Consider the following 14,538-nt stretch of genomic DNA (forward strand, 5'->3'; position numbering starts at 1 on the left):
AAATGGATTTGCTATTAATCAAAATGACAGAAGAATTTCAGGAGCTAGGGCTATAGGAATGAAATTACAATGCCAACAGTATATTTGCTTCATCAGAGAAAATTATATAAAAATATTTTCTGCATGTTAAATAACTTCCTTCTTTCAAATATTATGGAACCTCACATGGTTTACTATTTTGTGATAAATAAGTAATAATATATGAATGACTGGAACATCAAAAAAACGGGAGAAGCTAATAAGAGATAATTCACAGTAGATATGCTTTGTATTCATTGCAATTCAGTAATTTTCATTCAATTTTTAGTAACTAAAAAAGTGATCACGTGGAGCACTTGGCACTTGGAGACTGGTTGTGACAAAAGATTGTCAAGCACCCAGATCATGATCATATGATCACTCTATGATGACTGAAAGTGTATTATGGGCTGTCAAGCACCCTTTCCAAGGCCATTGTAACTTCAAATGGTTGTTAAACTGCCTGTTATAAGTCAAGGATTACCTGTATTAGAAATGGCCCAAGCTGTTAATATTTAAGAAAACAACAAATGCAGATACTGGAAATAAATGAACTTAAAATACTGTTTATAATAAGTTAGAGATTATAAACGTTTTCTGTGTGTGCATTAAAATAGCAAGGGTTTAAAAAGCAAGTCTCAGTTTTTGATAAGTATTGAGTTCTAAAATGCAGACATTAAAATTAGAAACGGGATCCGTATTTTAAATGATCCCAAATAGAAGGACATCTTCAAAGGACAAAAGTTAGTAAAGAGTCTAACTTAAATGTTGGCATCAATCCTATCCATAATTATTACATTTCTTCATTGTTTTTGCATAAGATACCCTGTATTTTTGAACATTGGCTATTTTTTCAAGCCTTTTAACAAGAATTGCATGTTTGGACATATAAGTCTATGTGTCTTTGCAACTACTACTTAATAAATAATGAGAAAGGATCTTTAGATATTCTCCTTGTCTTCCAGGCTTACACACTAATGCTGACTGTGGTCATGATATAGACACCTAATAGTCTGACCTCTTTTCCCTACTAATTGTATTATGGAGCCAGCTGGCTTCAGAAAGGAGTTGTCTGCATGATTGAAGAACTTCTGCTAGGGTTAGGCATGGATGCTACTTTTACTGAGTAATAGCCTGTCCTGACATCCCCATTGTCTGCCTGACAGAGTGCCCATCCTAAAATCGAAGTTTTATTTGTAAATTAACCAAGAAACTTCCTGCCAGAACAGTGCTGCCTGGAGACTGATAATGTGTGCCTTTCATTCCCTTTCACTCTTACTGTATTCACTGCCAATTTGTTTTCTGCTGCCAGCCAGCCTTAGGCTATAAAAAGCCTTGTAAGACATAAGTGCAATTATAGTCCTGGAGTCAAATGAATTGAACAAATCCAATAGCGCAGCTCTGTCTCTACTTTGCAAACCCCTACAGCAGTTAGATTAGCTGCTAAAAATCTAATCTAGCTATTACTAATGAATTTCTTGAGTAAAGAGCAAAAGTTCATTGGTGTCTCTCTCTGTGTGTGTGTGTGTGTGGTAGCCGTGTTTCTCAACTAAGTGGCTTTCTGTCACTAATTGATTTTTTAAATAAAAAAGCTACATATAATTTTGATAAGGAGCTGTTAGTTAGCTATGGTGCATGCATTTCTACTATGGTTACAAGATGACTGGATTGAAAACAAAAATGAAAGATTGTACATAATGACAAATCCTTGAGACCCCAAAATACCATAAAATGGTTATTTCACAAATTTGTCAGCATTTAATTACTTTACTGTTTTTTCACTAGACTATGAAGAAAATAGAAAACTGAGTTGTCCTGGTGGCTGGTATTAATAAAACATATCTTTAAATATTTTATTCTAAACCAACTAGCAATATTCCTCAATAGCTGTCAAATTTATGATGTCATATGCAGGTGCAACTATTTTACATACACAAAAGACTTTATCATTAAATATTTCTATGACATCTGTCTTATTCTGTGGGTCAAAAAATATACTGCCTGCTGCAGAATGGTCATATTTACAGGCAGTTTTTCTGAGCAGCAGGTGGTATGACCTTCTGTCATGCTATTGAGTTTGTCAGCTAAGCAAGTTATTTAGCTTTCTCCTTCCAATGCTTGGAAATTGGCGAATTAAAAGGAAGGGGGAATGATAATAGCAGGAATACAAGTATCACCTAAATAGCTTAAGAGGCAAAATGTATTGTTAAACAGAGAAGCAATCTTAAAATGAATATTTTTTCTAACAAGAGATTTAAATATACAATTTATATAAAACATAATCTAGAATAAAAATATTAAACATGTCTGTCTCTATAGATAAGACTATTAAAAGATGTTATGGAAGAAGAACGAATTCTACCACACAAGATCAAGACTGATTTTGAAGTGGATTTAAAAATGATAAGAATGACACGGAAAAAGACGTTACAGTGGACATGCAAAACAAACCAGGTGATGTCTTAATAATTAAAAGGGATATGCAAATAACAAAGCAAGTGAATGACTGTAATTGTAATCTTTAATAAAATTACTTCACAAAACCCCCAAACACAATAAACAATCATGCTGCTAATAGGAGGCAACAGACACTTCTGAAAAGATACTATGCATTATATTATTTGATATTTAGGTTTATATTTTACCTTTTTGGTCAATGAGTCATCTGAGTCAGATGGCATTCGTGTAGATACATGAAAAATTACTTCTACACTTGAAGTAGCATAATATGGGGCTGTTTGTCCTGTGCTACCATTACGTTGAAGGCCACCCATAAATCCACAGTGAGTTGAAAGATCAACCTTAATCAAGCAAAATATAAAGACGTTAGCCTTAATCTTTAATTCTAAACAAAGATAAAGGAAATATCCTTTGAATTGACTGGAACATTTTTACTAAACAAACTTAAAATTAATGTTTTGTTTTGGTTATTTTAGCTGACTTCTAAGTCACTCTAATTGAAGTCCACTCTGATGGCATATATCTCAGTCTTCATAAATTGGTATAAAACAAGACCTTACAATAAAATAACAGCAATCACAAACCTTAAAGTTATACTAAAAATATAAAGCACTAGGCACCTAAATCAGTTTGTTTTATAATTATTCCTATACAGAACACTTCAGATTAGATATGAAATATACTACAGATATCATACATGTTATATTATAATAGATGATACACCATTCAGATGTATTAGAAAAGTAAATGGTTTCAGTGATAACTAAATAATGAGGTCTGGAATCAGTGACTACCAGTGCATTAACTAATGGGTTGTAGAATATCCAGAAGGGTACATAAAAAATTCTCCTTATAAACATTTTATGGTAGATTTTCTGAATGAGGATAACTAAGTGCTCAGAACTAAAATTCTTGCAGTAGCCATTGGTACTATATTATTTGGTAACACAATTGACATTATGTTGGGGTTTATAGATGTTCTGAGTAAAGAAAAATTATAGGATTAGCTTTCCTGGCTTGCTTTCCTAAGTGATAGTACATGTGCGTTGAGAACGTGTGGAGCTACACACAGGCTCAGTAACAAAAGAAATGCTGGATCAAATGGATTGGACTAGACCAGTTAATCTAAAATGTGGAGAAATTAATATCACCAGCTCAAATATTCCATTACCACAATTAATATTGTTACCTGAAACAAGATATTTGGGCAATATTTACCTCCCAACCCAATCCAGCAATAAAATCTTCATATGCTTGGCTTCCTTGTGGATTGGACAATATTGAGCATTTATCTTCTTGTCCTTCAGCAATGTAAACTACTGCAATCTTGTGAGTTTCACGACTGTAAAAACAACAAAAATATTGTGTGACCTTTATATATTTCTATTCTGAAGAGTTACATGCAGTGTAAAATAAGTTTAAATAAAAATAATGAAGAATGTGTAATTAAGGTAAAGGCAAAGCTTCCCCTTGCACATATGTGATGGTCGCTTCCAGCTCTAGGGAGCAGTGCTTATCTCCATTACAAAGCAGACGTCTCCAGGGTCATGTGGCCGGCATGACTAAACGCAGAAGGCGCATAGAACGCTGTTACCTTCCCACCAAAGTGGTCCCTATTTTTCTACTTGCATTTTTACATGCTTTTGAACTGCTAGGTTGGCAAAAGCTGGGACAAGTAACGGGAGTTCACTCCATTATGTGGTGCTCGGGATTCGAACCACCAAACTGCCGACCTTTCTGACCACAAGCTCAGCGTCTTAGCCACTGAGCCACCACGTCCCTAATATACAAACTATGATTTTGTTAACAACTGAACAAAATGTATATCCTCCAAGTTTAGTTACTGGCAGTTCACATTTTTCTTCTCTTAAAAATAAACAATTAAAAAAAATAAACATTTCTTCCTGCATGTGTTGTATTCTTCTCTTCTACTCATTAAACTGACCCTCTGGAGTTCATATGATTTTTTTGTCTTACTATCTGTTTTCCTTTTGTGAATTTGACATGTATGCTTAGGTATGAAATACAGTGTTACAAATATTCCTACAACTGTTAGTATGGTTTGATTGCTTATTGTGCTTATTGCCCTTTGATTATTATTAAGTGTTGTACCTTATGATTCTTGACTCTTAATGAATGTATCTTTTCTTTTATGTACACTGAGAGCATTTGCACCAAGGCAAATTCCTTGTGTGTCCAATCACACTTGGCCAATAAAGAATTCTATTCTATTCTATTCTATTCTATTCTATTCTATTCTATTCTATTCTATTCTATTCTATTCTATTCTATTCTATTCTATTCTATTCTATTCTATTCTACTCTACTCTACTCTACTCTACTCTACTGAATTCTACTTCATTTGGCATTATTTTAATCTTGGCTAAGTATGTCAACCCAAGATCATTGCAAACAATCTATTTAAAAATTGCAAATTTGTTTCCCAACATTCTGAAATAAAGCATTACAATGATTCAAATATATGTCTACTGAGTACTGATTATACAAACTCAATTTATAACGACATCAATTTTGACCTTTTTATTTTATGACCACAATTTACAATATTTTTTGCTGGAAACTGCCATTTACTTCCAGTTTACAGCAAAAACAACAACCACCCTAGACAATGCAGGTTTTTTGCACTGGGTTGCAGACAATGGGTTTGTGATGTTTGCTTAATGACCGCTGCAAAGAATGCCATTAAGTAAAGGCATTCCCTTAATGACCACTGCAAAAAAGGTCATAAAATCAGGCATAGCCACATGCTCATTTGCATAACGATTGGCATGACTTATGGCCACAATTCCAGGCTCAATTACAGTCATAAGTGAAGGACTTTTTGTAGGCAAAACAAATCCAAAACTGTCCAAGGATCAAAAATTGTGTGGATAAGTAAATATTATTTATGTATGTTCAAAACCAACATGGTTTTGTATGGAATTTGTTCATATTGACAGATCTATATTTTGTAATTATAAAGAAAGAGTAAGATATGTATTTTTAGAAAACATTAAAAAATGTTGCAGCTGATAATTTAAGTATATTCATGAATTGTAAGTAATTAGAATGTTTAACTTACCATTGTCTAGAGTCTAAATTTTTCAGCTCCCTCAACAACTTAGAATTTTTCTTCAAAACATTAAAACTTTTTCTAAAATAAATAGAATAAAATTATGGTAGAATATCTCATAATACATAACTGGTACATTTCGTAACTATGGAAACAAACTGGTGTATTTTGTTAATCTGGCTACCCTGAAGTCCTCCTATCTGATTGCTTTTGGCTCCCAATGATCCCTCCCTCCAAACCTTTTAACTTATGTTTAATGATCTAGTAGCAGATCTTGTATAATATACCTAAGAAGGTGGGATAAAACATAACCTTCTATAATTATTTACACAGCTTAGTCAGAATGGAAGTATATTAGTTACTTGATTTTTCTCTAAGCATGTTATCTCGTAAATAAATTTTCTATTTTCAAATTATATTTTCTATCTTACCTATAAAATTTCAGTTAGGGAAATTCATTAAAATGGAAACATTTCCTGCCAAAATAGTGTGTGTATGTATTTATGGGTACACACATGCATGCATACAATCACACACACAAACTTATCTGAAAAGAAAAATGAGCAAATTTCAGTTAGGTGATATCTGGGAAATAATACAAATAATTAAGAAAATTGTGACACTTAAAGAATAACATACATCTTATGGTATAAATTATTAGATCAGAGGTTCTTGGGTTTTACTGTTGTGAAGAAGGCTAAAGTGGCAGTGCCTATGCCTCTGAAACGGAGAGTGAAAACCTAGGATCTACTTTTAAAGTTTTATTATGGCAATAGTGACCTAGTTCAAATATGACAATTTAATTTTGGGGTACTCTGGTTCTTGTAGGAGCTACATATCAGAATAAACACTTTTCAGTAAATACCTTTTTATACTTTACTGAAGCAGGGAAATCCTTACCACTGAAGAATAAGTTGGAAAATAATTATTTCCTATCCATAAATAGGAAATAAATACTGAATGCTGAAGCCAAATGACAATTATAGTTATAGAATTTTAATTAGTAAACAGCAACTTAAACATGCCCCATTAGCTTGCCTATAATAAAAAATTAATCCATTTAGGTTGAACTGCTATGCCAAACAACATTCAGGAGAAGCACTGAGATTATTTTTACAAGCCCCTATTATCACCCTTTAACCAGATGGATAGAAGTAGCAATCTCACTTGAATTACACTAATTATTGCAATTTATTTTCCACTTTGGTGATCTTTGCTCAGATCTATCCTTTATTAAGGACACCAAGAAAATATTAAATTGGAGGGGGAGGAATGACTTTACTGTTCATTTTTATTCTTAAATTACCCAGGAGGCATGTTCCACCTTGTGACATCATTCCTTTTTGTGTTTAAAGAGTCCAATCTATAAAATCTCAGAGGGAGGAGCTATCTCTCCCCCAAACCAGACTGAGAGCAAGATTGGCCCTCAGCCTCAAGAACGTAAGTTTTTTATTTGTAATTTATTGTAGTGAAATGCAGAGTGTCAGGATGCATACAGTTAAACTATGAAATTCCCTGTCAGAAGTTGTGGTAAAGGTAGCTAAATAGGTTTGTACAAACTATCAATGCCTATTAATGATTGATATTTGTTTACTACCTTCTAATAGGCAGAAAGCCTTAGATACTGGCTGCTGAGAAGCAATCTAGACTAGGGCTGAAGGGAGTTTGGAGGTCTTCTAGTCCAGCTCCCTTCCCAAGCAGGAGATCCTATACAGGGGTGAGCTTCAAAATTTTTAGCGAAGGGTTCTCTGCCTGGTTGCTAGCTAGGCGTGGCCATGGGCTAGTTGGTCTCCTGCACCACGGTGTGGGGGGTGGTGGCATTTTTGCTATCCCCGGGCTCTGGAGGCTTTCCTCAAGCCTCCAGGAGGCGAAAATGGCCTCCCTGTGCTCCGGGGGCTCTCTGGAAGCTAGAAACAGGCCCATTTCTGGCCTGTTTTTCACCCTCCCTGAGCCTCCATGTGCACCCTGCACTTATCTGCATCCAAAACGGGCGGCGTGGGGATTCCTGGGAGGGGCCAGGCACAGTGGGCAGGGCCAGCCAGGATTGGGATTTGGGGGTTCTCTGAACTGCACAGAATCTTAGCTAGGGGCTCTCCCGAACCCCTGCAAACCCCCAGCAGCCCACCCCAATCCTATACCATTTCAGACAAATGGCTCTCCAGTCTATTCTTAAAAACCTCCAGTGATGAAGCACCTATGATTTCTGAAGGCAAGCTGTTCCACTGGTTAATTGTTCTCACTGTTAGGCAGTTTCTCCTTAATTTCAGGTTGCTTTTCTCCTTAATTAGTTTCCATCCATTGTTACTTGTCCTGCCCTCTGGTGCTTTCGAGAATCATTTGACCCCCCCGCTTCTTTGTGGCAGCCCCTCAAATATCTAGTAATACTAGTATCATGTCTTCTTTTCTCTTGGCTAACCAAACCCAAATCCTGTAATCGTTCATGTTTTAATCCCCAGGCCTCTAAACATCTTAATTGCTCTTAGTTGCTCTTCTCTAAACATTTTCCGAAGTCTCAACATCTTTTTTTGTAGTATGGTGACCAAAATTGATTAATATTCCAAGTGTGGTCTTACTAAGGTTTTATAAAGTGATACTAATACTTCATGTAATTTTGATTCTATGCCTGTTTATACAACCTAGGATTGTATTAGCTTTTTTTGGCTGCTGCCACACATTGCTAGCTTATATTCAAGGACTCCAAGGTCCCTCTCACAATTACTGTTTTTGAACCAGGTCTCTCCTAACCTGTACTTATAGCATTGGTTTTTCCTGTCCAACTGTAAAACTTTGCTTTTTTTCAGATTAAAATTCATGTTGTCGGGTAGGGCCCAATGTTGTCAAGATCTTTTTGGATGTTGAGTGTGTCTTCTGGGGTGTTGGCTATGCCTTCCAGCTTAGTGTCATCTGCAAAGTTTTTATTTCCTCATCTAAATCATTTATGAAGATATTGAAGAGTACTGGGCCTAAGTCAAAACCTTGTGGTACCCTACTGCTTATGTCTCTCCATGTAGATGTAGTACCATTAAGGACTACTCGTTGAATATGGTTTGTCAGCCAGCTACAACTCCATCTGGGGGTGGTGATGTCTATTCCACATTTTTCTAGCTTACCAAGAAGTAGGTTGTGGTCTACTTTGTTGAATGCCTTACTGAAATCTAAGTACACTATGTCCACAGCATTTTGCTGGTCTACTAACTTAGTCAACTTATCAAAGAATGAAATAAGATTGGATTGGCACGATCTGCTTTTAACAAACTTGTGCTGGCTACTAGTTATAATTTTATTTGTTTCTAGATGTTCACATATCTGTTTTTTATTATCTTTTCCAGGATCTTTTCAGGTATTGATGTAGGCTGATTGGTCTGTAGTTTCTTAGATCTGTTTCCCCCCACTTTCTTGAAGATGGGAACGGTATTATGTTCCTCCCCACCCACTCAAAATTCTTAGAATACTGTGAATGCTTACCTTTTTTCCCAAGAATTCATTCCTAAGGCATTTAGAAAAAGCCTACATAAATGAAATGGTGACTGTGGCACAGCAGATCTTGGCATCTTCTGATTTTCGCTCTTTGTATTCAGAGGGTATCCATGGGCATATTCATTTTCTATGAAACTCTGCCGCATTATTGCTTCAATGATATCATTAGCTTGGGCATGATTCATGATAGATGGGGATGGGGATGGCTCATTTAATTTTACTTGTGGATGTAAAAGACACTCAGGACTACTACTGCCAATCTTTTCTAGTAATCTATCAAGAGCATCTTCTCCATCTTCCATCTGAATGAAATCAGTTGGGGACTCAAAGTTCTGCTTATTTTTTTCCATAACCACAGAGAATTTTCTGTTCATCTGATCTACTGAACAAGCAGCTAATGGTCCATACATCAATTGTCCATCCCATGAATATTTTCCAGAAATATCCCTAACAATTACTCTAACTTCTGAGAAAGATTCTTCCAATTCATCATCCATCCCCCTTTTTGAAGGAATCTGGAGGTAGGAAATGACAGCGTTGTCATTAAATTCAAAGATCTGTAAATTGGGGCTTTGGAAGACTTCAGGTGAGAGTTCAGAAGATTCCATACAAGAATTGTTGTGATTTTCACTAACAAGACTATGCAGAACAGCAGGTCCTTCCGTCAGAGGATAATGGCCCAAATTGTTAACTAGATGTGCCATAATCATTCGTGCTGTCAGTGGTATTAACTCCAAGCTCCTCCGCTTCATTTCTGAAAATAGTTAATTGTAACAATAATTAAAAAATAAATAAAACAGCCTACACCCACACACCTCTTTCTCAATTTTGAAGTTTAGGACAGGTATATTCTCAATTTTCATAAGTTTCTAAAACGAGAAAGGTACAAGATGGATAGTCTGACAACCAATTAACTAATAATATACGGTAATTTTAAGAATAGTATTTAAAGATATACTGGTTGTGGATTTGTATATTTATAAAGTATATTTAAAGTACCACATTATTTAACTATAAATTGAAGACTGAAGAATATTAGAAAAAGGTTTTTCATAAATCTACATAAGAGAGCAAAAGATCAGGAGCAGATTATTATTTCAAATTATCTGCAATAATTGTTTACTTTGGCAACAATATGCAAGGTGTGCATCCAGGCTGAAGTCTATGCAGCAATCCCCAACCTTTCCAGCTTGGCGGCCTAGCCCAATGTGGGGGTGGGTGAGTGGCAGGCACATGCACATGCACACATCTCCATTTATGTAAATGGCGGGTGCAGGTGCCTTCCGCTCACACAAATGGAGTTTTGCATACAAGCAGAGGGTGTTTGCACTTGCACGCCAAGTTCCACTGACATAAGCAGAGGGCGCTCATGCTCACGTGCAAAACTCCACTCTTGAGTGGAGGGTGCTGGCCCATGAAGCTTCATTCATGTGAATTAAACTTTGTGCATGACCGTAAGCGCCCTATGCTTTCTCCCGCAGCCCGGTTTCAAATAGGTTACTGCCTGGTAATGGATTATAGATTTGGTTTCCATATCATATTAAAATTGGTATCATACTTATTTTTAAGATATAAAATTATACTTGATGTTGCTGCATAAAAATTGCCAATCTTCTCATGTTGGGAATGAATGTAATTTTCAATGAAAAGCATAGTGTATCCTAGCAATATTTATCATCTATTAAGCCAAGTTCCCATACTCGGTAGGAATCTAAGGTTCGATTATGCTTAAGAAGAAAAAAGAGCTGGCAATAAAGTGTGAGCTTTTAAAATTTGTTTAAACTTATGATAAACTATTTTCTAAAGCTGTTGAGCTTTGTATATTGCCACCAGATAGGAAACAATAATCAAACCTGATTGTTATATTTCCAACAGTGTTTTGAATATATATTATACACTTTGGCAATCAACACTGGATAATATACCAACTAAAGAATTCTCACGCCAGTTTTTCCTTACTATAATATTCCCAGTAAATTTATTATCTATCTTCCACCTATATTCCCTTTATTGCATACCAATTTCCCTATTTAAATTCTGCACCTATATAATTATGTGGTCTTTGACTTTTTTGAATCACTTTTCAATAAACATTTATATATATATGCTCTAATATGTGTTCTGTGTTAGAAGAAATTTCAAATTCAAATTAATTTCTTAGTATGTCACCCTTATATCCTTTTTATATATGCAATACATATGTATAAGGGGCATATACCCAAACACACAAACATGTAAAAAGTTATATATCCAAATGTATCAAATGCACAACTGCTTTTAAATAAAAAAACCTGTTCTGTGAACCTTTTGCTCTGTAATAATTTCTAGACCTTCCCTTTAACATCAGAAATAAAATAGCACAGAGGCTAACAGCTTCACCAAGAACTTATTAATTCAGAGAGAAATGTTATTCTATCACTATTAATCTCTTCCTGCTGCTTCTTTGACTGCAAGCTCTCTACAATGATTTAAGATTAGTAAGCAAACTGTTAAGATATCAGCTATCAATTGCTTACTATAAAAGTTGAGTATGAAAAAATTCTTGCACCAATTTCAACTGCATTTGTAGAAAGGGAAATTGACAGATCTGACTATTTTTAAAAAGAAATACACTGACACAAAAGAAGACTTAAAATGAACTTTGTGAGGTGGCAAAATTTTAATATGCATTTTATATTAATAAGGAAAAAATACATGAACTGTACAGGGTTCAGTTCTTGTAAAATATGCATTTTTCTTTTGCAAAGAGTTTTCAATGAAAAGTAAAATATGCTGTTCCCTTTCAAATTATTGTTACCTTCAGCAACAGTGAGCAAATTATTCAGGTCTGCAGAAGACTGAACCAGAATCACTTTAGAATTCCTAACATTTCCTAGGGGCATAAATGGATCGTAGCTGTCACTGGAGAGGTCAGCCAAACTTAAAAGATAATGGCTTTGCTGTGTGTACAGGCTTGAACCATAAACACAACAGTTCAGGATCTGCAATAAAACAAACAAAAAACACATATATAAAGTGAAATACCACAAAAATTTCACATATAATATGAAATACCACTGTCAGGATTCCAACAGATGCCCTAATCAAATCACGAACCTTGAGCTAAACTTCAAAAGAACTCTAATTATTTATTAGGAGAAACATGTTGACACTTATCCTAATGAAGCCAGCTCTGTCTCACGTTTACGGTGCACCTATTCTCTGTTTCCCCCCTCCCCAATGGGTGTGTCATAAATCACTCTCTCCAACTGGAGCACCTTCACAGCTGGTGTGTCATAAATCACGTTCTCCAACCGAGGAATTTCACGGGCTCTGGAGACCACACCCCTCCAACTGGATCAGTAACCTGAGAGACAGCCTTGGTAAGGTATGTGTGAAATGTACTTCTGGTTTTTGATTTCCTTGTTGCTATTTCAGGGTTTCCCCCCACCCTCCCTATGGCAACTTGAAAGGAGGCCAGGGATGATTTACAAGTTGACATCCACCTTATTCAAGAGAAAGCACCTTAGGGATGTTGAATGAGTGTCTAATTGTTATGAACACTACTAAATTAAAAATGAAATTGCTTGAGAAATTCCTAAAACAGTACGTTTTAAAAAATGGAAGATACAGATATAAGGAAATAGCCATAATCTCAAATGGGGTACTGAAATGATACTGAATATTTGTTCTATTTCACATTTGAAATACACCATGAATATAGAAAATAAATGGGACAATGATACATTTGAAAATGTATCTAATACAAGAGCAATAAAAAAATAATTAATGATGTCCACAACACATGTGTTAATGACAAAACTGATGCAACAGTATGGGCAGGGTCTCAGAAAGCTGTACACAAAGTCTGCTGTAGTTCATCTATCAAAACTATGGCTTTTTTGTAATTTTGTTTTAATTTAGTATACTGCTATTCATATACATAGATATTAGGAAGTGAAGTATTTAGGTATGACCACTCATGCTTACCCTATAAATATAATCAAGTAATGGAGTATTAGAAGAATATTGATTTTCAAAACTGGAAGTAAATACAGGCTCCAACAGTGTCTTCACTGGCAATGTCATGCACCAATCCAATAAACAAAGTAACAATGAGACTATAAACTAAAACAGAAAAAAATGTCCAAATATTAGTTACACTTAGAAAGTTGGAAAACCTGATTAAACAAAATAAATTTTACCAGGAAATATATGATATGCAATCAAAAGAATATGATCTGAAAAATCTATTCATCAGCAGTAAAGTTACTGTAGGTAATCTATTTGAACTCTAAAGCTGAAATCTGCTCTTTTCCTTCAAAACAGCAATTATCAATCATACAAGCCAAATTGCCTAATTTAAACATTAGGTCTTCATGTTAATTATGCAATATTGAGATAAAATGAAGGCATCTAATCATTACACACCTTTTTATCACTTTCCACAGAAGAGTATTCTGCACTTGGTAATAGAGATGCAATAGTGGCAACAAGGACCTGTGACAAAGCAATTTTAAAATAAATTTATAGAAATGTTTAGTTTCCCAATCAGTCAAAGCATAGGGCAGGTCAAAAATATCAGTGAAATATGAATTACTACTTTGTAATTATTTAACCCTTTACCTTTTTTCTTCAATTCTATTGCCTAAAATGATTACCAAAGTTTCTAAGAGAAAAAGAAAATTTTGTAATATGATTTTCTTTTCCTTCAGAGATTTGCAGTCAGCTAAATCTGTTGAATTTGCCAAGATGAATTTCAGCAATCAGCAGCTTAATGCCCTAGAACATTCTGCAGAAGCTTTTTTTTATCAATGTTGCAGTAACTGATGATATGTTTATAATGAATAATGATTGTGTGAATGGACATGAGTAGCTAAAATAGAAAAGGCAGTCCCAAAGATAGGAGAGATAGGTATCCCTTGCTAATGAAATGAGTAAAGATTCCCCTGACACTTAATTTCTGCCTTGATGTACTTGGGATGTTTGCAAATGATGGACTTACATAAATTTTGTCCAACACTTTCCTGTTAAATGAAAGCAGGCAAAGATTTTACAATCTGAAGAGAAGCCAGAATAAGAAATTAAGTGCCCAACTTTCAAAATTCAGTTATTCTGATCTAACTAAAAATGTAGAACATGATCTATGTCCAACTTATCAGCACTGGTCCTTAGAACGAACTAAATGCATTGTCCTTCAGAAGGAGGGAAGCAAAGTGTGGTATGACAAAAACAAAAAACAAAAAACAAATTAACTTTTGGCAGAAAGGAAGGATTTGGATGCAATTCCATTGTCATAAAAATGCAATCCTCAGACAGAAATGCAATTTTAAAAATCTGTAAGTAGATGCGACTGCCACTAAAATGAGAATGAGCTGTTTCCAGAAATGACTAAAGGCTACAAAAGGCTAGCAGTATGAACTATCAAAATCTTCCAAACAGAGAACTAATTAATATAATAATCCTTTACAATGTTTTAAATATTAAGATATAAAAGCAAACTGTAAAAACTTAATTGCAACTTCTGAAAT

General features: G+C 34.9%; 1 protein-coding gene across 5 annotated transcripts in view; it reads right to left on the reverse strand.

Moving 5' to 3' along the window:
• RALGAPA2 (Ral GTPase activating protein catalytic subunit alpha 2) overlaps positions 1 to 14,538 on the reverse strand; it is a 172,336-nt gene that overhangs the window by 64,231 nt on the left and 93,567 nt on the right. For 4 of the 5 annotated variants that reach the window (XM_087961093.1, XM_087961091.1, XM_087961092.1 and 1 more), the window contains 7 exons: positions 13,439 to 13,507; positions 12,998 to 13,135; positions 11,826 to 12,009; positions 9,017 to 9,782; positions 5,561 to 5,632; positions 3,697 to 3,820; positions 2,664 to 2,819 (listed from right to left, as the gene is read on the reverse strand). In XM_087961093.1, the coding sequence (XP_087817219.1) occupies positions 2,664 to 2,819; positions 3,697 to 3,820; positions 5,561 to 5,632; positions 9,017 to 9,782; positions 11,826 to 12,009; positions 12,998 to 13,135; positions 13,439 to 13,507 (1,509 nt within the window). Of the gene's footprint in view, positions 1 to 2,663; positions 2,820 to 3,696; positions 3,821 to 5,560; positions 5,633 to 5,999; positions 6,099 to 9,016; positions 9,783 to 11,825; positions 12,010 to 12,997; positions 13,136 to 13,438; positions 13,508 to 14,538 lie in introns of those variants that run through there. The other variant, XM_087961094.1, reaches the window with a different exon arrangement.

Source organism: Notechis scutatus, chromosome 3, assembly GCF_049901735.1.
Source record: "Notechis scutatus isolate UNSWTSFEM ecotype Mainland chromosome 3, rNotScu1.2, whole genome shotgun sequence".
NCBI classification, from domain to species: Eukaryota; Metazoa; Chordata; class Lepidosauria; order Squamata; family Elapidae; genus Notechis; species Notechis scutatus.